The sequence below is a fragment of the Oncorhynchus mykiss genome, chromosome 22, assembly GCF_057628025.1.
Source record: "Oncorhynchus mykiss isolate SJ-2025 chromosome 22, ASM5762802v1, whole genome shotgun sequence".
Taxonomy (NCBI): Eukaryota; Metazoa; Chordata; class Actinopteri; order Salmoniformes; family Salmonidae; genus Oncorhynchus; species Oncorhynchus mykiss.
In genome coordinates this window covers 14901100-14926860 of record NC_143043.1, presented here as the reverse complement: position 1 = coordinate 14926860, position 25761 = coordinate 14901100, and the positions used below count along the sequence as shown (strand labels likewise).

At 41.6% G+C, this 25761-nt stretch overlaps 2 protein-coding genes across 8 annotated transcripts in view; both read left to right on the top strand.

Moving 5' to 3' along the window:
• The window catches only part of LOC110501413 (glucose-6-phosphate exchanger SLC37A1), a 36044-nt gene extending 30763 nt beyond the window's left edge, over window positions 1-5281 (top strand). For all 4 annotated transcript variants that reach the window (XM_036958756.2, XM_036958755.2, XM_090215579.1 and 1 more), the window contains 2 exons: window positions 2733-2809; window positions 3910-5281. In XM_036958756.2, coding sequence (XP_036814651.1) covers window positions 2733-2809; window positions 3910-3925 — 93 coding nt within the window. In that variant the 3' untranslated portion in view covers window positions 3926-5281. The remainder of the gene's footprint in view (window positions 1-2732; window positions 2810-3909) is intronic.
• Window positions 5282-5727: 446 nt separating this feature from the next.
• The window catches only part of LOC110501414 (high affinity cGMP-specific 3',5'-cyclic phosphodiesterase 9A), a 35775-nt gene continuing 15741 nt past the window's right edge, over window positions 5728-25761 (top strand). For 2 of the 4 annotated variants that reach the window (XM_036958760.2, XM_090215580.1), the window contains exons 1-6: window positions 5728-6396; window positions 18236-18306; window positions 18642-18719; window positions 20181-20224; window positions 21756-21810; window positions 22112-22182. In XM_036958760.2, the coding sequence (XP_036814655.1) occupies window positions 6334-6396; window positions 18236-18306; window positions 18642-18719; window positions 20181-20224; window positions 21756-21810; window positions 22112-22182 (382 nt within the window). In that variant the 5' untranslated portion in view covers window positions 5728-6333. Of the gene's footprint in view, window positions 6397-18235; window positions 18307-18608; window positions 18720-20180; window positions 20225-21755; window positions 21811-22111; window positions 22183-25761 lie in introns of all 4 variants that reach the window. The other 2 variants (XM_036958758.2, XM_036958759.2) reach the window with 2 other exon arrangements.

The following is a 25761-nucleotide window of genomic DNA, read 5'->3' as shown; positions in this document are numbered from 1 at the left end:
AGTTTTGCACATCGAGAGACTGAAATTTTTTCCCATTCCTCCTTGCAAAACAGCTCGAGCTCAGTGAGGTTGGATGGAAAGCATTTGTGAACAGCAGTTTTCAGTTCTTTCCACAGATTCTCGATTGGATTCAGGTCTGGACTTTGACTTGGCCATTCTAACACCTGGATATGTTTATTTTTGAACCATTCCATTGTAGATTTTGCTTTATGTTTTGGATCATTGTCTTGTTGGAAGACAAATCTCCGTCCCAGTCTCAGGTCTTTTGCAGACTCCATCAGGTTTTCTTCCAGAATGGTCCTGTATTTGGCTCCATCCATCTTCCCATCAATTTTAACCATCTTTCCTGTCCCTGCTGAAGAAAATCAGGCCCAAACCATGATGCTGCCACCACCATGTTTGACAGTGGGGATGGTGTGTTCAGCTGTGTTGCTTTTACGCCAAACATAACGTTTTGCATTGTTGCCAAAAAGTTCAATTTTGGTTTCATCTGACCAGAGCACCTTCTTCCACTTGTTTGGTGTGTCTCCCAGGTGGCTTGTGGCAAACTTTAAACGACACTTTTTATGGATATCTTTAAGAAATGGCTTTCTTCTTGCCACTCTTCCATAAAGGCCAGATTCGTGCAATATACGAATGATTGTTGTCCTATGGACAGAGTCTCCCACCTCAGCTGTAGATCTCTGCAGTTCATCCAGAGTGATCATGGGCCTCTTGGCTGCATCTCTGATCAGTCTTCTCCTTGTATGAGCTGAAAGTTTAGAGGGACGGCCAGGTCTTGGTAGATTTGCAGTGGTCTGATACTCCTTCCATTTCAATATTATCGCTTGCACAGTGCTCCTTGGGATGTTTAAAGCTTGGGAAATCTTTTTGTATCCAAATCCGGCTTTAAACTTCTTCACAACAGTATCTCGGACCTGCCTGGTGTGTTCCTTGTTCTTCATGATGCTCTCTGCGCTTTTAACGGACCTCTGAGACTATCACAGTGCAGGTGCATTTATACGGAGACTTGATTACACACAGGTGGATTGTATTTATCATCATTAGTCATTTAGGTCAACATTGGATCATTCAGAGATCCTCACTGAACTTCTGGAGAGAGTTTGCTGCACTGAAAGTAAAGAGGCTGAATAATTTTGCACGCCCAATTTTTCAGTTTTTGATTTGTTAAGAAAGTTTGAAATATCCAATAAATGTCGTTCCACTTCATGATTGTGTCCCACTTGTTGTTGATTCTTCACAAAAAAATACAGTTTTATATCTTTATGTTTGAAGCCTGAAATGTGGCAAAAGGTCGCAAAGTTCAAGGGGGCCGAATACTTTCGCAAGGCACTGTGTATATATATATATATATATATATATATATATATATATATATATAACTTTCACACAAGTCCAATACCTCAAATGAAAGATAAACATCTTGTTCATCTACCCATCATGTCAGATTTTTAAAATGTTTTACAGCGAAAACACACAAAACCAAACCAAAGAAAAAACGCAGCCATTTTTTCCAGCCAAAGATAAAATCACAAAAGCAGGATTATAAATAAAATGAATTACTAACCTCTTGAAAATCTTCATCAGATGACAGTCATATGACATGTTACACAGTACATTTATGTTTTGTTCGATAATATGCATTTTTATATCCACAAATCTTGGTTTACATTGATGCCATGTTCAGAAATTCCTCCAAAATATCCGGAGAAATTATAGAAAGCTACGCCAGATAACAGAAATACTCATCATAAACTTTGACTAAAGATACATGTTCTACATATAATTAAAGATACACTGGTTCTTAATGCAACCGCTGTGTCAGATTTTTTTTAAACGTTACGGAAAAAGCCTAACATCGCAATAATCTGAGACGGCGCTCAGACGTAACCGCCATGTTGGAGTCAACAGAAATACGAAATTACAACATAAATATTCCCTTACCTTCGATGATCTTTCATCAGAATGTAGTGCAATGATTCCTAGTTCCACAATAAACCGTTGTTTTGTTCCATAATGTCCAATACTAGTGTCCAATTAGCTGCATTTGCTATCACTTTCAGCTCACGTGCCCAAAAACTGACTGCTGGTCCAAGATAACTCGCACGAAAACTTCCAAAATATATATTCCAGGTCGACTAAACTGGTCAAACTAAGTAGAGAATCAATCTTCAGGATGTTATTATCATATATATCCAATAACGTTCCAACCGGATCATACGTTTTCATCTGGGGCCGAATGGAACAGCCGTAGCACCCACAGAGAAATGCGCCACAGCAAAATGGCATTCAGTCGGGACACTGACTATTTTCCCTCCCATTAGGTCAAAGTTCACAGCAAATGCTCCATTACACTTTCTACTGCATGAGGACATCTAGAGGAAGGCGTAGGAAGTACTTCCAGATCCATATCTTGTTGGGAAAGGAGGGGGCGATGACGTCAAAGTTGCCCCAACTTTCAGAATTTATTTTCTTGTTTGGAAGATTGCCTGCCCTATGAGTTCTGTTATACTCACAGACATAATTCAAACAGTTTTAGAAACTTCAGAGTGTTTTCTATCCAATAGTAATAATAATATGCATATATTAGCAATCTAGGACAGAGTTTGATGCAGTTCACTATGGGCACGCAATTCATCCAAAGTGAAAATACTGCCCCCTATCCTCTTAATGTTTGTCTTATGTGGATCTTATAGAATGTGGCTTTGTGTGTGGATGTGTTTCCTCTGTAGCTGTTGCTGCGGCTGGTGATGAAGGAGCTGACCTCTGGTAACGTGGTTAAACCTCGTTCTGGCAGCACCACTGTAGAGTAAGTGACTTGTTTATATTCTACTTGTTGTAGTATGGCGGTATCGAGTGGTATCTAGGCTTTGTTATAGTAACTGATGCCATTGATCATGTTCTATGATCTATGTTAATGACTTGTATTTCATTTTTCATTGTCTTCTTTTATGTTGTTTGCTGATGACACCATCTTTTTCTCTGATAAAGACCGTCAGAAACGCATCACTAAATTAACTCCAAATAAATTGTGAAAGGTATTGGTGTCATCAGATGAATACAACCTCTTTTCCCCCCAAAAAAACAATTTGGAATCTGTACTACACCTTACTCTATCCATTTATCTCATATTGCAATATATGCTGGGTCAGTACTCATAAAAGCAACCCCAATAACTTCTTCATTCTCCAAAAACATTTTGTGAGGAAGCGCAACTCAGACTGTCGTGCCAGTTCCTCTCCATTCTTTCATCGCCTTGAAATCCTCAAAATGTATATCAACCAAATCTGTTTCTATAACAAATGAATCTACACCCTGTTTCTTTTCAAATGCTATTCAAATTCAATACTGGGGTTCATTATTCTACAAGAACTGCCACTGATCTCCACATCCCTCCTTCCATACAAGATTAGGTGAATATTCCATCACTTAAAGGTTGTTCTTTATGGGAACAGTCTCCTGGACCACCTTAAGCACTGCAACAGCTTCAACTCTTTCAAATATAAATAGAATGCTTGGCTGCTGTTTGACAAATAAAATGGATTACTCTTTTGTCCATAATCATCTCATCATGTAGGCTATACTTGCACTGTAGCCTAACTGTGAGCTGTTGGCTAGAGCACACGTGCCAATAGCAGTGGGCACACTCACTATATAACATAGCATTTTTTTGTGGGAGAAAAAAAAAGAGTTGAAAATGCATTGGAAACCCATTTTAACTTGTTTTTTTTATTTTTATTCGGTACGTCAGAATTTAACCACAAAATGCATTTATATGTGCACTAGGTCATCACGCACAGCCTTTTTATCAATTTGATGGAAACACATCTCTGGTGGGAAACTGCACATTGTTTTTATGCAGATTTTTGTTTAGGGATCAAAGTCTGTTTTTCTGTTTCCGTCTTGTAGGATGAAGGAGCACTAAGCACTTTGCACTAACTCCAGACCGAGAAGTGAAAAGACTGTGGCCCTCGCTCAGCACAGACACACTGCATCCTATACCACTACCCTGGACCGGACCTTTTAACTGAGATGACCTGAACCCACCCTGCCTGTGGTCACCTCTCAACCTTAACCCAATCCCTATAAACCAGGGCCCAGTTATCTGGATTTTAAGTCAATGATTTGTCTGTTCTATTAATATGCCTTTAATACTATCTGATAGTTTTTGAAACACTGAGCCCAAGAGCTAGACAATGTTCACAAAGAGACATAGACAGGCAACACTTCTTTCTAAAGGTCTGTTGTCACTGCGAGCTTGGCTGTATCGCCGTCGATTCAGCAGTAGCTGACATGAACTAGTGTGTAGCAGCACCTATTGGAACCGAATGAAAGTCAATGAAGATGAAGTAGCGGAGTAGAATAAGCAACCAACCAAGCCATCCAGTCCCTCTGAGCACATACCACTTTTTATTTAGATTTTTTTATATACATCTAGAGCATATTGGGCCCACTTCAGCCTTATGTAACCAAAGATTGTGGGGAAATGCACAGTAATTTATATGGAGGAAAAAAAAAAACATTCTGGTGGTCTATGTATTTTCTCTGTTTAGGAAGTATATGAAGGTACTGATATTTTGTGTTCCTATATGATCAGCAAATTATGGTACAGTTTGTTATGTTTTGGGACTTGAATGCTATGAATGTAACATTTTGTGTTTGAGTATGGAATTCTGCATATCAACTCCCGAGGAGGATCAGCCATTTCTCAAATCAGTTATTTATGCAGTGCAATGTTAAACTGTGATAGTAAAAATAACAATGTGTAGAAAACACCAAATGCCATCATCCCAAACCTTAAAATGCTCACATTCATTCTGCCTTTGTGAACATTTTAAAGACGTTCCTGTGACTAATGCTTCTTACCTCCGAGTTTAATGTGCCAAATGAGTGAAGAAAGGTAGCCTATGTACCTTCATGAAAAAGTAATCTATATTCTTATGAACTTTCATTCTGGCAGATGTGGTTAATTCCAATTCACCGCCTGTATTTAACTGAATTGAAATGGAAGGGACCCCATCCAGTAACGTGTCATTGTTCTTTGTGGCGATAGAGTATTTCTTGGTGGAAGCTGAATCATTATCGCAGTGCTTAAATGGTAGTACTTGAAATACTGTGTACCTTTTTTTTTGTTGGTGTTTGTTCATTGGTCAGGCACTTGCTTTGTTCAGTTACTTGTCTGATTCTTACCTGACTCATAAGTACACGGTCTTGGTGACAATTGTCCATTTCTGAAGATATCTTGGTAGATAAATAAAAAGCGAGTGGCTGTGTTGCTGAATTCTCTGGAAGCTTCTTCACAAAAGATCTGTCTTGGTTTCTAAGCATAATGTTGAATTGTTTTGTTCACCAGGCTAAGTGTGTTCCAGTTAGGCTGAGTGGTCTCAAGTCTCCCAGCTGGAGGTGGCAGGTGGCAAACAAAATGTACACTTCTGAAAGCTAGTCCTCCACTCAGTGACACAGGCAGGCACACACAGGCAATCTCTCTTTGTTTCTGAAAAGTACTGCAGGCCAAATCAAATATGAATTATTATTCTCTGAAACTGTCTTTTAAAAAAAATGAACAATCAGTTATTGGGACTGGTAGGTTCTCATAATAAACCAAAACGTAATTATACCGGATTATACACTACAGTCAATGACGGGTTTTATTGAAAGTATTAGTATGTTTTGATTGCCCATGACTTCTCTCCCACGCATAGCATCACAAAACCCCTGAGCTGACTCGAGCCTACAGGCTTGATTTAATATGTCATCAGGGGAAGCGCGTGGGCGCCCATGCAAGAAACTAAATTACATGTGAAACATCTCTTTTTCACGGCGCTTGCTGGCTGCTTTTTGGTTTTCTTTCGTCGGTTCCTTTCTTCTCGTGTGCTTTGACCAAAAATACCGTTTTTAGAGACTATATAGGATTTGAATAGCCATATTATCAATAGAATATGGCCTCGTTTGTTCGTAAAAGGGAATGAACATCGCGAACAGACTGGGGGCTGTGTGGGCAGGCAAACTACCCCACTCACGCGTCCTTGAGGAGCCCCGGTAACTATGGCGATAAGAGAGAACGTACGACGATCCCTGCTCTTCAGTTTTCCCAGTGTGTGTTTGTCTGCGTGCGACTCATTTGAGAGCGGCTGAGGGAGGGGGTTTATGAGATGAGAGCTAGCTAGGTGCTCCAGAGAGAAAGAGATGTTGAAACGCTAACTTCATTTGCCCATTCAGAGAAGGACAGACGGCTCTCGGGTTTTCCAATTCGGGCACGGAACGGAGTGGTAGCCTATAGCCCGCAATCCGACTCCTCGGCAGCGGCGAGAGCGGCTTGAGGGGTGGAGAGAGATGGGATCAGCTTCTTCGGCGTACCGAGTAATCTACCTGGACGTGGATGGCAGAATTCAGAAGGTATAACTGTCAATCAACCGTTATATCATGTCAGCCTGTTTCATCATCAACCTACACCCTGCCCTGTAGGCCTAACTGGGAAGAGGTCCAATATTGCATAGGAAAGATTTGGAAGCACGGTGCAATGATAGTTATGCTGTCTATAGAATAGGAAACCCTCAATAGCATATTGTATAATATTCATATACAAATCGTGGTTAAAATGAATAGCCTAATGTAATTGATAATGCAAAAAAAAATCTATTCACTTTTTGATGGATTATACATATGCCAGACACTTGATTTACTGTTTAACGGATGCGCAGCTTCACTTTTCGCCCCCGCTTCACTTTTATTAAAATATGTATCGTTTTTTGTGTCCCTTGAGGATTTCCCAAACTGGTGCGAGAGAATCAGAGACCAAACCACCTCAGATCACGCGCTTGTTATGTTCGGGCCTCTGATTGGACACTGACGCACAAACGTTCGGGACCTGTATGTGCAGATGTTAATTTTCTTTCGCATTCCAGCATAGCTGAGGACGACGCAAATTCCTACTATTTGTGTCCAGGTTTACCGTGGTGGGACGTCCCTCGTTATAAACAATCGGTTAAATGCACGGTTAACGCATAATATTTTTACCTATTAGAAGCAATTAATACCCGAAACAACGTCATCATCGAACCAAAACGACTGGCCAGAGATCAGGGCATTCCTCAGCAAAGCTTTTCCTGGCAGCCGGATGAGGCAATCGAAGGAGGAAGCAGTGATTTGACTATATAGGCCTACTGTAAAACTTGCTCTGGAATGGATTTATGCTTTTAATTGCGCATTTTGAATATCAGTTATATTCTGTAGATGATGCTATAGTTTATGGCCGGATTGAAATGTACTTTTTCCAATGCTACATTAATTTGACAGACCTTACTTGAATGATTGTCCCTCTTTCTTCAAAGTAAAGGCCTAGTCTATGATAGGCCTATTCATTTTGTATTACTATTTTGTTGCAGGCTATAGGCTAATAGGTCATGAACACATTATAAATTAACATTTTATTTTATTACATTTATTTATTGTTATTCTTGAATTAGAAAAGCATACATATTCTACTATATAGCCTGTATCGCATTAAATGACATTTTTATCCTGTAGATAGGTGTTGAATTGCACTTATTTGATAGCGGTGCTTGACTTACACTAGGAGCCAGTACTCATTTTGGGTGCTGGTACTGTTTATATTTAGGTGCAATACTTTTGAGCTAATATTCTGTAAGAGGAACAGGAGCTCAAGCAGTGGGACATTTGAGGTGCTGGTGAGTTCCTGCCCAAGTCCAGCACTGTTTGAAAGACCTAACTTGAATGATTGGCCATCTTCAGTAGCCTATTTCTCCTATAAAGTGTGGTCTATGATAAGCCTTTTTAATATTTGCATTGTATTCATATTTAATTAAAGCATAGTTAGGCTATACATTTATAGTAATGAACCGATTATACATTTGGTCAAGTTTTTTTCATTTGAAAAAAAAACACTTGATATTGTATTCTATTATACATATGTTAATAATGCTGTTATTGACGTTTATCAGAGATATGTTCAGAATAAAGAAACTGTCATAATGCCCATTCTGTTTCATTTCACGTGATTATATCAATTAACATTGTACCTTCATCTGCATCCTTTTTCAAAATAACACAGGAAAGATTTCCTAGCATAGGTTTTTGCTTGGAATAATATAACTCTTGAAGCCCACATTAGGCCTAAAGCTTGCACAGATGGGTAGGACAATGTGGTAAAGTACAAATGTATTCATTCTCCACTATTTATGAAAAACTCTCACTTGGAGTCCATTTTATTTTGGGGGATTGTTTTTTTTTGCTTCCTCGCCTCACTTTTATGAAGAAGAAAAAAGCAGTTAAACAGTAAATCAACTTTGTCCAGCAATATCAAAAACTGAATTTTCAGAATCTTGTCTGTTGTTTGGACACATTCACTGTCCTCTCTATGTGTATATGCATGCGTGTGTGTTAGATCTTTATCAAGTTTTACACATTTGCACAAGAAACTGCACAGTTTTTGTGAACCTGTGTGGAGTGGCAACATGTAGGGCTCTATTTTTGGCTGGCGTTAAGGCGGCGCTAGTCTCAAACGCACGTTAGTTTGCAATTTTATCATGTAAAAACTGTCAGACTGGCATTTTCTAACCCTAATTTCTAACTTTCTAACTTTTTTCTAATTTTCTAACCCTAATTTGATATCCTTAAAAAACAGTATCCAAAGTACTGATTTCAGGCAGCGCTGATAGGGTTATTTAAGACCAACCAAAATCTGGTATTAGCAGTAATGCAGTTGGTTATGGCATCGGTTTTTACAGCAGAAAGGCAGCCTGTCCAGCCGTGACGCACAATGCGCATGGAGGAAGAGTAGCCCAATGTGCTTTTGGTGCCTGTATATTTCTTTTTTTTTAATATAAAAACGAACTTTTTTCCCCATTTTGTTTTATTTGATTTAAAACCAAGCATACAGTAGCCTTCCCTCCTCTCAATTGAGGCTTTTGTTGTCTGCCCAATGTTATCGCGAAGTAGGCTAGTCAAGACTGTCGATAAAGGGTTTGGCTCCTGAGACCGCTTGTAAATACATCTTAATCACCAAAGCTTTATTAAAATATAAGGTTTGAGAGGAGTAAAACATTGAGCTGACATTTTCTTTTTATCTATGCATTGAAGGCAGGCCCACATTATTTTAGCCATGCAGGTAACGTTTTGGATGTGCGTAAAACCCCATCCATGATGTAGGCTACGTGTCCATGCCCACCGTGAAACGAGAGATGAGTACCTCGGTGAATGGATACCGGTGAACCTCGTATTTAGAAGTTCTGTAACCTGTAAAATTTGAAAAACCCAAGCCCTGACTTAGGCCTACCATAACGAAGGCTAATTCAATAGCAATGTGTCTTTTTTTAATCCTGGCGATTGTATTACATTTTACATTCATGTATTGTTGTAAAAAAAAAAAAATGCTAGTTTTATGTTGAATTTTATTACAACCAACCTTTAGTATGATTCACCTTCCTGGTTTCATGTTGACAACGTCAGTGGCGCGCTTGCAATGCAACTTCTGGAGATGTGTGAATGCGAGGTGACCTGTAAAATGTTTCCGATTATTGTCGTAAAGCATAGGCCTATTGTGGAGCATTATAACGGTGAATGGACATTCGCCCTTTCTAGTTATATTCGATTGTTGTCCAGCTACTGTGAAAAGTTTGGATGTGCGTATAACCCTCCGTAGTCTACATTGTTTTAATATTATATACCCACGGGGAGAAATTGTAGTCTGGAAGTGACGTAGGCTATTTAAAACAAGTGGTTTTGTTTAGAATTTGTTTAGAATTGTTCATTATTTTTTTTAGGCCTTATAAATAATGAATTTAATCTTGCTTACTGATAATGTTTGGCATGTCAATGCTCAGCCACAATTCAATTTACAGTAGGCCTAGCCCCTATATCAGTGTGAATGCTACTGTTGCCATACAATTACTTAGAACAATGTCGAGTGAAATTGGGTTCAAGTTAATGTATTTATCAAAGATATGTCTACATTTTGTTTCTGTAAGCCATTTAACAAACTATGATGGACTAGCATTGGGAGTGGAGTTGATTCCAAGGCAATACATATAAGACCGTAAATACACAACTTGAAGCAACCACATTTCGCCATGGAACACGTTCTGATTGGCTAGTGATGGGCCAAGCCCCAACACACCCACAGTTTGTTTATTCATCAAAATCCGTCACTTTCGCGCCAACGCCAGCAAGTACGCTGATAATTGTGATAGTGAAAATAGCAAAAATATTTCTGACACACCCCTGAACCTATAGCGCTACCACCTGCGCTTAGATTTACCATTGCGTTAGGTTTATTAAAATAGAGCCTGTAGAGTTATATTTTGGTGAAAGCATGATAGCTTATCATTCCTTTGAGTGGAAAAAAATGACAGCTAATCATTAAATGCTTGATGAAATTCCTTCGAGGAAGAATAATTCATTCTAAGATTAAGATGAGAGGACCAGATATTTAATGTGTTTTACAGTGCAAAAGTATTCATCCCGCTTGGCGTTTTTCCTATTTTGTTGCATTACAACTTTTTTAAATCGTTTTTTATTTGGATTTCATGTAATGGACATACACAAAATAGTCAAAATTGGTGAAGTAAAATAAAAAAACAAATGGAAAAGTGGTACGTGCATGTGTATTCACCCCCTTTGCTATGCAACCAATTACCTTCAGAAGTCACATAATTAGAATGCTCACAGGTGGACTTTATTTAACTAAGTGTCACATGATCTCAGTATACCTGTTCTGAAAGGCCCCAGAGTCTGCAACACCACGAAGCAAGGGGCATCACCAAGCAGGCAACAGCATGAAGACCAAGGAGCTCTCCAGACAGGTCAGGGACAAAGTTGTGGAGAAGTACAGATCAGGGTTGGGTTTTAAAAAATATCCGAAACTTTGAACATCCCACGGGGCACGATTCAAATCCATTATTAAAACATTTTAAGGATATGGCACCACAACAAACCTGCCAAGAGAGGGCCGCCCACCAAAACTCACGGACCAGGCAAGGAGGGCATTAATCAGAGAGGCAACATAGAGACCAAAGATAACCCCGAAGGAGCTGCAAAGCTCCACAGTGGAGATTGGAGTATCTGTCCATAGGACCACTTTATGCCATACACTCCGCAGAGCTAGGCTTTACGGAAGAGTGGTCAGAGAACACCATCCCCACAGTGAAGCATGGTGGTGGCAGCATCATGCTGTGGGGATGTTTTTCATCGCCAAGGACTGGGAAACTGGTCAGAATTGAATTAATGATGGATGGCTCTAAATACAGGGAAATTCTTGAGGGAAACTTGTTTCGGTCTTCCAGAGATTTGAGACTGGTACGGAGGTTCACCTTCCAGCAGGACAATGACCCTAAGCATACTGCTAAAGGAACATTCGAGTGGTTTAAGGGGAAACATTAAATGTCTTGGAATGACTTAGTCAAAGCCCAGACCTCAATCCAATTGAGAATCTGTAGTATGACTTAAAGATTGCTGTACACCAGCGGAACCCATCCAACCCGAAGGAGCTGGAGCAGTTTTGCCCTGAAGAATGGGCCAAATACCAGTGGGTAGATATGCCAAGCTTGCAGAGACATACCACAAGAGGCTTGCAGCTGTAATTGCGGCAAAGGGTGGTTCTACAAAGTATTGACTTTGGGGGGTTGAACGCTCAAGTTTTCAGTTTTTTGTTGTTGTCTTATTTCATGTTTGTTTCACAATAAGAAATATTTTGCATCTTCAAAGTGGTAGGCATGTTGTGTAAATCAAATGATACAAACCCCCCCCAAAATCAATTTTAATTCCAGGTTGTAAAGCAAAAAAAAATAGGAAAAATGCCAAGGGGGTGAATACTTTCACTTTGCTGGCCCTTTGTACAATTCCAGTCTGGAAAAGTACAGGAACTGTCTATGTAGACTGCCACAACTATCATCTCCCGCACATTTTAAACCCAGCATGTAGTCTACACATTTCTATACCAGTAGATATACCGGCCATTCTAGATTCCAGGATGAAATGCTAGCCTCCGTGCTTCTACGTCTGTATTGCTTGCTGTTTGGGGTTTTAGGCAGGGTTTCTATATTTGCATTTGGCTGATGCAAAAAAGGGCTTTGCAAATACATTTGATTTGATTGAATGCTCAGGTTTCGTACATATATGATCAAAACTTCAGCATGTAGGGGCCACATCTTAACTTGAGATTTGTTTGTGTAAATCACTGGAACAGTCGCCACATGAAACCTCAAGTGACTTACTTTCATCTTATGTAAGGATTTGGCCTAAGGACAGTTTTGTATAGTGTCACAAACTCCTTATTCTACAATGGTTGATCAAAACAAGTATTGTGATTGGTTGAGACTCGTTCTAAACCATACTAAAAAAACTGTTTTAGCACGGGTAAGCCTATAATGCAAAATTGGGAATCTTGTTCCCTGCTCCTCCACAGCCCAGCCAGCCAATTCATTAACTTGATCTCCCCTGTAAAAGGCATCTAGACATTTTTTCCCCTTGCTTCCAGCCTAACATTTGGTTTGCAACATCTGGGGGTTGTACAAACATTGCTGTCTGTCTCTCAACATTTGCAACATAGTTTCAATAGTGAAATTTGTTCAAAGTCATTTAGCACGCCCTCTCGTGTGCAATTGCTTTAATCTCACACAGACTATACCCATGTCAATTAGCCTCCACAAACAGAGCCAGAATGGTGGGTCTAGATCCCGTCCAGAGGGCTCTTTACACTTACACCCAGTGGAGTGGAGGAGACTGAGGACCAGGACAATAAAGGAACAAGACTTTTATGCTCCACTCCGATGGCACTTTGCATTTATTGCAGACCGTGTCACTTGTTATGGAATTCATTCCAAGTCTGCATTATGTTTGTTTGGTGTTTTTCTATGAGCCTGTTTGTTCAGCTGGTGTAGGAAATGCTGTGGTGTAGGCTCGTAGTCAGTGACTACATCTGTGAGCTCATAGAGATAAGTCAATTCATCTCTGACTGTGTGTAAACTTTTGTTATGGATTTCTGATATTGTTCGGTTGCCATTGGTCAGTTGTTGCTGGGGTAAAAATATGGCACCTCCTCTCTTTCTCTCCCCCATCCTCTGTTGTTTTCTCTCCCTCTCTCGTTCTCTTGTGTCTATGTGACGCTGCATTTTTCTCACACTGTTGATCTATCAATCGCACACACACACACACACACACACACACACACACACACACACACACACACATTCTCTCTCTCCTTTCCTTGATCCCTCTCACACACTCCTCTCTTTCTCTCTCACGCTTGCATTCCTTTATCTCCCTCTTTCTCTCTCTCTCTCTCGCTCTCTCTCTCTCTCATCTCTCTCTCCTCTCTCTCTCATACTTATTATCACTGCTCAATCATTTCTAAATATGACTTCCCATCAGACTAAATTAGTGTCGTACCTTACTTCTCACAGCTCAGTCATAACAACAGGGACCTATCGGATCTTATCATAGTTCCAGCACAGCTCTGTGCACAGGAGCACATTACTAACCACTTTTCCATCCACAGTTTTTATGCGAGTGGAGTCTTACCGTAGGACCAAAAAATGACAGCTTTAATGTAAACGGGAAGTTTCAGTGCAATTTTAGAAATGCCGACAGAATTTGTTTGTTTGACATGGTTGGATCTTTCTGTGTCGGTAAAATTAATTATGCGAGAAATGGCATTGGAAACACCTTTTATGCACAAGTATTGATACAATAACCATCATATCAAAGTCAACTTGGAGTTATGCGATGACTTGGTGTGTGGTCCTCCCACTACGACTCAGGAAACCATGCAGTTTATTAGGCTATAGATGAAATAAGTTATGATGGGTAGTGAAAGTGCACGGTGATGACCTTGATGCTCCTTTCCAATAAATATCGACAGTCATATTCTGGTGACATGATGATCGATGCTTGACTGCTGTTTGAGAAATCTGAATATTCCCACTCTTATTTCATTATGTAGACTAACCTACCCGCACAGCCTACCCATACTGTATCTGCGAGCTGTTGGCTACAGCACACATGCCAAGACCAAAGTAGGCACATTTGCTATTCATTGCAACAATTTTTGTGACAAAACTATCAGTAGAGTTGAAAATGCGATGGAAACACATTGAACTTCTAGATTTTCATTCGGTACATGAAAACTTAAGCGAAAAAGTACATTTTGGGTGCACTATGTCATCACAAGCTGATTTTTATCCACAACAAGTCACTTTTGGTGGTAAACTCTGCCGAGTCCCCAACAACCAGATGTTCCGGTTTTCAGGGGAAATGGAAAGAGAGCCTGTGACCCCACTTCCACTTTTGGACTAAGAAGGCGACACTCCATCTTAACTCTTCCCCACTCCTGGCCTTTGTCTGACCTGAAAGTTGATGATGTTTGACCTACATTATAATTTGGACTCGAACATTGTGGTTTTAGGGTCTATGTTGGTTTGAACTCATTAATTATCAGAGATTGTTGTTTTTGTACTGATGCACAGATCATTTGCATCTTAAGGCTATAGCCAGATGGGTTCCAGGCTCCAGTCCATAGTGAATAATGAGGAGTGTTTCATTCACTTGCAGTGTGACTGACTGTGTAGCGCTGCCATTGTGTGTTTTATTATCTAGCTTCCTTGTTCAGAAATTATGCTGATTAGTTCCTGCTTTACGTGCTCCATTGTTCTTCTGCATGTTCTGTGTGTGATTGCATTTGAATACGGTATTTCCTGTGCCGTTGGATAATCAGGAGTGTGGATTTATGTAATTTTGCATGTTGGTTTAGGTGTCCATATACAATGCCTTCGGAAAATATTCAGAACCCTTGACTTTTTCCACATTTTGTTACATTACAGACTTATTCTAACATGGATAGTACAAAGAAAAATCCTCAGCAATCTACACAATACACCATAATGACAAAGCGAAAACAGGTTTTTAGAAATCTTTGCACATTTATTAAAGATAAGAAACAAAGACCTTATTTACATAACTATTCAGACGCTTTGCTCTGAGACTCAAAATTCAGCTCCGGTGCATCCTGTTTCCATTGATCATCCTTGAGATGATTCTACTACTTGATTGGAGTCCACCTGTTGGAAATTCAATTGATTGGACATTATTTGGAAAGACACAAACCTGTCTATATAAGGTCCCACAGTTGACAGTGCATGTCAGAGTAAACACCAAGCCATGAGGTCGAAGGAATTGTCAGTGGAGCTTCGAGACAGGATTGTGTCGAAGGCACAGATCTGAGGAAGGGTACCTAACAATTTCTGCAGCATTGAAGGTCCCCAAGAAGACAGTGGCCTTCATCATTCTTAAATGGAAGAAGCTTGGAACCCCGAAGACTCTTCCAGAGCTGGCCACCCGGCCAGACTGAGCAATCGAGGAGAAGGGCCTTGGTCAGGGAGGTGTCAAAGAACCAGATGGTCACTCTGACAGAGCTCTTGAATTCAGCTGTGGAGATGGGAGAACCTTCCAGAAGGACAACCATCTCTGCAGCACAATCAGGCCTTTATGGTAGTGGCCAGACAGAAGCCACTCCTCAGTAAAAGGCACATGACAGCCCGCTTGGAGATTGCCAAAAGGCACCTAAAGACTCTCAGATCATGAGAAACAAGATTCTCTGGTCTGATGAAGCCAAGATTGAACTCTGGAGGAAACCTTGCACCATCCCTACGGTGAAGCATGGTGGTGGCAGCATCATGCTGTGGGGATGTTTTTCAGCGGCAGGGACTGGGAGACTAGTCAGGATCTAGGGGGGAAATGAACAGAGCAAAGTACAGAGAAATCCTTGATGAAAACCTGCTTCAGAGCACTCAGGACCTCAGACTAGGGCAAAGGTTCACCTTCCAACAGGACAACGACCCTAAGCACACAGCCAAGACAACGCAGGAGTGGCTTCGGGACAAGTCTCAATGTCCTTGAGTTGCCCAGCCAGAGCCCCGACTTGAACCCGATCAAATATCTCTGGAGATACCTGAAAATAGCTGTGCAGCAACACTCCCAATCCAACCTGACAGAGCTTTAGAAGATCTGCAGAGAAAAATGGGAGAAACTCCCCAAATACAGGTGTGCCAGGCTTATAGCGTCATACCCTAGAAGAGTCGATGCTGTAATCACTGCCAAAGGTGCTTCAACAAAGTACTGAGTAAAGGGTCTGAATACTTATGTAAGTTGAATATTTCCATTTTTTTTTTTTTTTTAATAAATTAGCAAACATTTCTAATGACAAAGGGGGAAAAAAACAATTTAATCAATTTTAGAATGAGGCTGTAACGTAACAAAATGTGCAAAAAGTCAAGGGGTCTGAATACTTTCCGAAGGCACTGTATAGAAACTCAACAAGAACAGAACTCGGGTATTAGAGAGGAACTGGTTATTCATCAGTTATTATTAGATGACATGGAGGGTCCATAAACATCCAGGTTTGTCAGCACTATCTACGGACCTGGTTCCTCATACAAGAGAGATCCTATGCTTACCCTACCACCTTATGCTCTCTGTCCTTTAGCATACTCTCTGCTGTCAAGCTAGCGTCATCCATCATCGAAAACAGAAGCGGGCAGCAGCGCCAGGCTATTACATGAGCACCTCCACATGTTTAAGCACACACAGCAACATACACACACACACACACGCAATGAAGAGAGTCAGAGCTCTACGTGCATCATGCCATCCTTCCTAAGCATGACAGATGACAAAGACAATGTTTACCCCTGACCCACTTGTATTACTTTTACCAAAGGGCTGTTGTATGTCGCTGTATATTATGCATACGGAGTAGGTTTCCTTGTTGCATCCGCTCAGATGTTAAGGCACTAGTACTGTTACTGTAGAGAGGAGATGGACAGGATGTTATGGTAGGTCTACTACACGTCTCTAGAGAGGAGATGGACAGGATGTTACGGTAGGTCTACTACACATCTCTAGAGAGGAGATGGAACAGGATGTTACTGTAGGTCTACTACACGTCTCTGGAGAGGAGATGGACAGGATGTTACGGTAGGTCTACTACACGTCTCTAGAGAGGAGATGGAACAGGATGTTACTGTAGGTCTACTACACGTCTCTAGAGAGGAGATGGACAGGATGTTACTGTAGGTCTACTACACGTCTCTAGAGAGGAGATGGACAGGATGTTACTGTAGATCTACTACACGTCTCTAGAGAGGAGATGGACAGGATGTTACGGTAGGTCTACTACACGTCTCTAGAGAGGAGATGGACAGGATGTTACGGTAGGTCTACTAACGTCTCTAGAGAGGAGATGGACAGGATGTTACTGTAGGTCTACTACACGTCTCTAGAGAGGAGATGGACAGGATGTTACGGTAGGTCTACTACACGTCTCTAGAGAGGAGATGGACAGGATGTTACTGTAGGTCTACTACACTTCTCTAGAGAGGAGATGGAACAGGATGTTTCTATTCTTTGTTGAATTACAATTTCACACCAGTGAAAATGGAGCCTACATAGCCTTTATGTATTTCTCTGAAAACGGATATGGGAAATTGATTAACAATAACTAAGTGAAAAGTTATGATTTCTATTGTATTTCATGGTGAATTGTCTGTTTGTGAACATAAGTGGCTCTTGCTTACGTGTCTCTGAACTAAACACATCACTGTCTAACACACCTGACAGCCTGCCACTGACAGACAGGTTTCTGGAGTGCTCTCTGTCTCTCTCATCAGCCCCCCCCCCCTCCTCTCTTCCTTCTTACCCTACACATTTCTCCGTCTCCTTCTTACCCTTGTTGCCTTGGTTCCTTTTGTCACCTATTGTCGACTTTGTTGCCCCTGCCAATGGCATAAGAATCAAGATGCTTTTATCTACATGGGTCAAAGTCGTCTGTGTTGGTGAACCTGGGGCTGACACGAGAAATGACTGACGGAATGAGAGACCTGTTCTTCGTCTCTCCCTAGTGGGGGGGTTGGTCCATTTTTGCACTGTACTCTGGTGGTGCTTGAGAGGATAGTAGACTGACTAAATACACCGGTTTGGTGGTCTGCTGTTCCACCCCGATTACTGGGAATGCATTCCACGTCTGGTATCAGTATCTCCAACACTTCTGCATATATATTTTAGAATATATACTCTTAGAGAAAAGGGTTCCAAAAGGGTTGTTTGACTGTCCCCATAGGAGAACCCTTTTTGGTTCCAGGTAGAACCCATTTTGGTTTCATGCATTATATGTCACATATGTACTAGATCGTGACTATGTTTCATGTCTTTGCTACCCTTCCCGTAGGTGGTCTTCAGCAGATTCTGCAGCCCGTATGATATCAAGGAGTTATTCTGTACCGCTCTAGGTCTTCCAAGGTAATTCTCTGCTCTCTTTTCCCCTCTTCAGTTCTGCTGTGAAGCTTAGAGTCGTCTCTGTCAGCGTCCTGTCGGGATCCTTTAATCTCCCTGTCTGCTAGGCTGCTTTTCTAATGTTGTTTTGAGGATCACTTCTATTAGATGCCACGTTGAGAACTCATATTAGTGACAAGATAATACTCTGTAGTGAGTGGCCTAGTCTTGACTAGCTTTCATCTTTCCCTTGGTTTCCTTGATTGATATTTGGAATGTGCCCAACACCTACACTCTCTTCATTGAACCATAGTGGGACACATCCTCAGAGAGAGTGTCCCTGCTTTGTCTGTTTTGGACAGGAACACCACCTTGTCTCTGCTGGATTCCACGGGAGCCATGGTGTCCATCGACCCCACCATGCCACACAACACCGAGAGGTAGGCCCTGATACATCTACATTCAGGGATGGAACTGCAATTCTTTACTAGCTAGCCCTGGTCCAATATCTGTGCCATGTGATATTTTAAAAGATACATTTTCACTAGCCCGGGGAGCTAGTGGGACACATTTTCTACTAGCCCGTTCTGAAAAGTACTAGCCATGGGCTAGAGGGCTACCTTCATTTCCATCTGTGTTTACATTTATAGCAGAAAAATACATATGCTGGTCCTTAAATGCATAATCTGTCATTTTGGCAGTCTAAACTCATAAGAAAAAGTTAAATTCATCAAGGGTAAAGGTTTATATTATTGATTTAAATGTCCATTCAACAGCAGGAAATATCCCAGATTGTGCCCTATTGCCTAGGACTTGTTAGGCTGAAAATACTAACCATGGTCAGGGTGTGATCAGTGAGCTAGACACTGCTCACACACACACACACACACACACACACACACACACACACACACACACACACACACACGCATGTTTTACTAACCCTAACCCTAGGCCAAATGGCCTAACTCCTAATTCTAACCCTAAACCTAACACCTAAAATGCTGACCAGACCGCTCACGCCATTGCGTGCATGTTGATTTTGTCCACCCACATCAGACGCGATCAGGACACGCAGTTGGAAATATCAAAACGAACTCTGAACCAACTATATACATTTTGGGACAGGTCGAAAAGCATTAAACATGTATGGCAATTTAGCTAGCTAGCATGCTGTTGCTAGCTAATTTGTCCTGTGATATAAACATTGGGGTTTGTTATTTTACCTGAAATGCACAATGGTGATTGGCAACCAACTTTAAGGTGCATTACCACAACCAACTGGACTGGAGTGTGGACCTCAGTTCATCCTTCAATCACCCACGTGGGTATATGATCCTAAAAACCAATGAGGAGATGGGAGAGGCGGGACTTGCAGACGGTCAAGCGTCACAAATAGAACCAAATTCTATTTTAGCGCCTGGCTACGTAGACGCGCGCGAGCAGTGTTGGTGCAATTATTGAATAACATGTATGTGTACATTATTTTACAATGCTTGCTCACGTGACGTGAGCGGAACGGTCAGCATGTAAGCCTAAAATAGCATTTTTCCTTGTAGGAACCGGCAAAATGTCCCCACCTTTCCTTGTTTTACTATCCTTGTGAGGACTTCTGGTCCCCACAATGATAGTAAAACCAAAAAGACACACACACAGCCCCCAGCGTGTCCTCACACTTCAGACGCTGAGTAAGAGAGTGGGAGGAAGAGGACATTCACAGCATGTCTGATTAGGAGGAAGGGGGAACACATTTGAGTGCTGCACCACTTGCTGTCTAAACTGACTGGTGTGTTTGTGTGTGTGTGTGTGTGTGTGTGTGTGTGTGTGTGTGTGTGTGTGTGTGTGTGTGTGTGTGTGTGTGTGTGTGTGTGTGTGTGTGTGTGTGTGTGTGTGTGTTGAAGGTCACCGTACAGAGTGGTACCCCTGACTGGAGGACAGCTAGCTGGTGAGTCCCAGAGGGCCATTGGCTTTTCACACACATGCACTGACTATGCAAATAGACAAGCTTCGCTGACATCACATATGCAATAGCTTATTAGCATATGCATAGGTACCATTTCGTATATAGCATATATGTAAGCAAGCATGAGTACATACACAAAGCACAGCACACTATCCCACATACCTGATGTGCACACTGCACATAAACAAGCATAGTCATCAAAACGTGTAGGCAATAGACACAAGGATGTAAACACACTCAGACACACACACACACACACTATTTATTTATTGTTTTGCTTGGTTAGTGAAGTTACATGGTTCATGACCTCCGTTTATGGGAAATGTCACCTAGTAAACCTGGCTGATTTAACAGTGTGATGAGAACCAGTTCCCCAGTGCAGGGAAGGCGACAAAACAACATCCTTATTTTCGGTCATCACTCACACACAAGAGTACACAGACAGGCCAGCTGAACATCTGGGAAAAATTCCATGAACAGCAGCTTGTGTCTTTGTTCCACACTTTTTGAAAGCTTTATTTTAGCAGGCCCAAGATTTCTTGGACAAGGGAGCCCTGCACTTTTTTACAAATACCACATAATACAAATATTAAACATTAAAGAGAACCAATCACATTCCTCAGTAAAGAGGTCCTCAATCAACAATGTGAACTGCCCAAGAGGCACCGGTACGTCTAGTGGTATGGTGTTACGTTGTACAATAGGACAGCATTAATGTGACACAGTGTACATTAGGACAGCATTAATGTGACACTGTGTACAATAGGACAGCATTAATGTGACACAGTGTACATTAGGACAGCATTAATGTGACACGGTATACATTAGGACAGCATTAATGTGACACGGTGTACATTAGGACAGCATTAATGAGACACGGTGTACATTAGGACAGCATTAATGAGACACGGTGTACAATAGGATCAGTCCAACAGGTGCCAGATGGTTTTACTAGTTCACATACCTGCACTTTTATTGGCCTCTCAGGTGAACTTTGGCCATAAGTCTGCACTGCACCAATAGCAGAGCTTTGTTTTTGTCATGGAGTTATTTTCTGTGTGTGGGAAGGGATATTACAAGTGCCTTGTTAACATATCAAGCTGGCACCATCTCGAAACGCGACTACTGCGTTCAGTAGTGAGACAGAGAAAACACTCTCTCTTCTTTTGCCATCTGTTGTGTTTGTTTCATTCTCTTGTTGTTGCTGGTTTACATAAGGTGTGTGTGTGTGTGTGTGTGTGTGTGTGTGTGTGTGTGTGTGTGTGTGTGTGTGTGTGTGTGTGTGTGTGTGTGTGTGTGTGTGTGTGTGTGTGTGTGTGTGTGTGCGTGTGTGTGTGTGTGTGTGTGTGTGTGTTTTGCGTGTGATAAAAGGGGCACTCGATATCTGTTACACCCCCAGGCTCTGATATAATGAAATGCTTCAGACGTGTGCAGTGTTGTCGTTACAGCACAGAGAGACGTGCATGAGTTGTGTTTTTCCTGTGTGTAACGTAGCACCATCTTTTTCTTCCAGATAAAGAGGAACTCTTCCAGAATGTATTGACACAGGTGGCAGAGCAGTTTTCCAGGTAAGAGCACTGATGTAGCTTTTGTGGAAATGTTGCCTCTGGCTTGGTAAATGCTTTTTGTTCCCTTCTTCTCGTAAATGTATGCTATTTGTGTGTCACTGTATTATTGTGTGCTGCTTTCAGATAATGATTGCTCTATGTCCCTTTTGCTCTATCTTTCCCTCTCTCTCTCTCTCTCTCTTTCTCTCTCTCCCCCTCTATCTTATTTTCTCACTCTTTTTCCGTCTCTTTCCCTCTTTCTATCTCCTCTTTCTTTTCTTTCCCCATCTCTCTCTGTCTGTCCTCCACTCTTTCTTTGCAGAGCGTTTAAAATCAACGAGCTGAAGACGGAGGTGACGAACCGCTTGGCCATGTTGGAGAAGAGAGTGGAGTGTGAGTACTGTGTCTGTCTGTGTGTTTATTTCTCCCTAGAGAGGAGACAGCCTCTGCTTAAATCGCAGTATTGTTACCTACCATGGGGAATACTACAGAACAAATACACTGAATGCAGAAAATAGAAGAATACAGTATGGTCCTTTTAACAGATGATTTTGTTCTATGGTGACTCTTAGTTAAAGAGTGGCATACAATGGAGAAAAAAAACAACTTAAATGTAATACCAAGCAGATGCCCTGAAACCATATTCCAAAAATCTAATAATATAAAACGTTATTGGTCACATACACATGGTTAGCAGATGTTAATGCGAGTGTAGTGAAATGCTTGTGCTTCTAGTTCCGACCGTGCAGTAATATCCAACAAGTAATCTAACAATTTCACAACAACTACCTTTTACGCACAAGTGTAAAGGAATGAATAAGAATATGTGCATGTAAATATATGGATGAGCGATGGCCGATTGGCATAGGCAAGATTCACTCTCAGTAAGTTGATGTGTGGCCCGTGTATGAGGCAATCGAACCCTCACTGAAACTCTGCAATAAAGCGTGCAGTGAACATTGTTCTACTACTGTATGTGAGCAGGCATATTTTAATAGGTTTTAATCGCCACTCATTAACTTGGCTGGATGGGAAATGTTAATAGAAATGGTAGCCCTGGGAGATTGAGTCATAAAAAATGTCCCTTTAACATCATAAAAAAATTAAATAAAGAAGTTAAAGGGAAATTTCACCGCTGCTCTATTTCACTATACACTGAGTGTACAAAACATTAGGAACACCTTCTCTTTCCATGACATAGACTGACCAGGTGAATACAGATCCGTTATTGATGTCACCTGTTAAATCCACTTCAATCAGTGTAGATAAAGGGGAGGAGATACGTTTAAATAAGGATTTTTAAGCCTTGAGACAATTGAGACAAGGGTTGTGTATGTGTGCCATTCAGAGGGTGAATTGGCAAGACAAAATATTTAAGTACCCTTGAACAGGGTATGGTAGTAGGTGCCAGGCGCACCTGTTTGAGTGAAACACTGCTGGGTTTTTCACACTCAACAGTTTTCCATGTGTATCAAGAAGGCAGGCCAGTGGTTTAAACGGGTCATTGATGAAAGGGGAAAATGGAGGCTGACATGAATTGTGCAGAGCAACAGATGGGCTACAGTTAGTCAACTGACAGTCCAGTACAACAATGGTGCCCAAAGACCCATAAAAGAATGCACAACTCATCTTACCTTGACATGAATGGGGTATGGCAGCCGACGACCTTACAGAGTTCTACTTCTTTCAGCAAAAAAAAATAACTGTGGTTGCAGTGAGCTAAGGAACGAAAACACTGAACACTGGAGAATTGGAAAAACATTGCCTGGCCTGATGAATCCCGGTTCCTGCTGTTTCACGCTGATGGGAAGACTAGGGTATGGAGAAAACCACGAGTACATGCGTGTCAACATTGAAGGCTGGTGGTGTGTTTTGATGGCACGCATTGGGCCCCTTGACTAAAGTGGAGCCAAGTTTGAATGCCACAGGATATCTCAAAATCATTTCCAATCAGGTGCATCCCTTCATGGCAGCAGTGTATCCATCTGGAAATTATTTTTTTCAGCAGGATAATGCCCATGATTGTCCAGAAATGGTCCCACGAACATGACAGTGAATTCAGCTTACTGCAGTGGCCTGTCACCAGTCACCAGATCTCAATCCAATTGGGGCGGCAGGGTAGCCTAGTGGACTAGTAACCGGAAGGTTGCAAGTTCAAACCCCCGAGCTGACAAGGTACAAATCTGTCGTTCTGCCCCTGAACAGGCACTGTTCCTAGGCTGTCATTGAAAATAAGAATTTGTTCTTAACTGACTTGCCTAGTTAAATAAAGGTTAAAAAAAGAAAAGAAAAAAAAAAGAAATCTGTGGGATGAGATGGATCGAGCTGTTCGGAGTGGAAGCCATGGAGTCAACATGGGCCAGCGTCCCTGTGGAACGCTTTCTACACCTTGCAGAGTCCATGCCCTGAGGAATCGAGGCTGTTCTGAGGGCAAAAGGGGGGTGCAACTCAGTATGAGGAAGGTGTTCCTAATGTTTTGTATACTCAGTCCATTAATATGTTGTTAATATATTATATGTGTCATAGACATTTTGCATCTCCTCACTACATGCAAATACGAGCGTTTCTGAATTTCACCAGTTGAAACAGGGCAGCTAAATATCCTGGTTGTAAGCAAACCACAATATCCAGAATTTGCAGCGATTCCAGGACATTCCCAGGGCAAAAATTCTGAAATATATCTATAGTGCATAATTATCTCTGAAACACTCTCTCATCCCTTATAATCAAATCAAAATCCAATCAAGTCTAATTTTATTGGTCACACACATTTTTAGAAGATGTTATTGCGGGTGTAGCGAAATGCGTGTGTTCCTACCTCCAACAGTACAGTAATATCTAACAATTCACAACAATACACACATCTATAAGTAAATAATGGAATTAAGAAATGTATAAATATTAGGGCAAGCAATGTCGGAGTGGCATTGGCTAAAATACAGTAGAATAGAATACAGCGTTGGCAGACAGCACCAGCCTCTCGAGAGCCCTGCGGTTGCGGGCGGTGCAGTTGCCGTACCAGGCGGTAATACAGCCCGACAGCATGCTCTTAATTGTGCATCTGTAAAAGTTTGACAGTCTTAGGGGCCAAGCCAAATTTCTTGAGCCTCTTGAGGTTGAAGAGGCGCTGTTGCGCCTTCTTCAACACACTGTTTGTGTGGGTGGACCATTTCAGATCAGTGATGTGTATGCCGAGGAACTTGAAGCTTTCCACCTTCTCCACTGCTGTCCCGTCAATGTGGATAGGGGCGTGCTCCCTCTGCTGTTTCCTGAAGTCCACGATCAGCTCCGTTTTGTTTTGTTGACGTATTGTTGTGAATTGAGAGGTTCATTTCCTGGTACCACTCCGCCAGGGCCCTCACTTCCTCCTTGTAGGCTGTCTCGTCATTGTTGGTAATCAGGCCTACTATTGTTGTGTCGTCTGCAAACTTGATGATTGAGTTGGAGGCGTTTGTGGCCACGCAGTCATGGGTGAAGGATCAGTGAAGTGGAGGTTGTTTGCTACCTTCACCACCTGGGGGCGGCCTATCAGGAAGTCCAGGACCCAGTTGCACAGGGTGGGGTTCAGACCCAAGTTTGATGATGAGCTTGGAGGGTATTATGGTGTTGAAGGCTGAGCTATAGTCAATGAACAGCATTCTTACATTGGTATTCCTCTTGTCCAGATGGGATATAACAGTGTGTAGTGCAATTGTGATTCCATCGTCTGTGGATCTATTGGGACGGTAAGCAAATTGAACTGAGTCTAGGGTGTCAGGTAAGGTAGAGGTGATATGATCCTTAACTAGCCTCTCAAATAACTTCATGATGACAGAAGTGAGTGCTAGGGGGCGATAGTCATTTAGTTCAGTTACTTTTGCTTTCTTGGGTACAGAAACAATGGTGGACATCTTGAAGCAAGTGTGGACAGCAGACTGGGATAGGGAGAGATTGAATATGTCCGTAAACACTCCAGCCAGCTGTTCTGCGCAT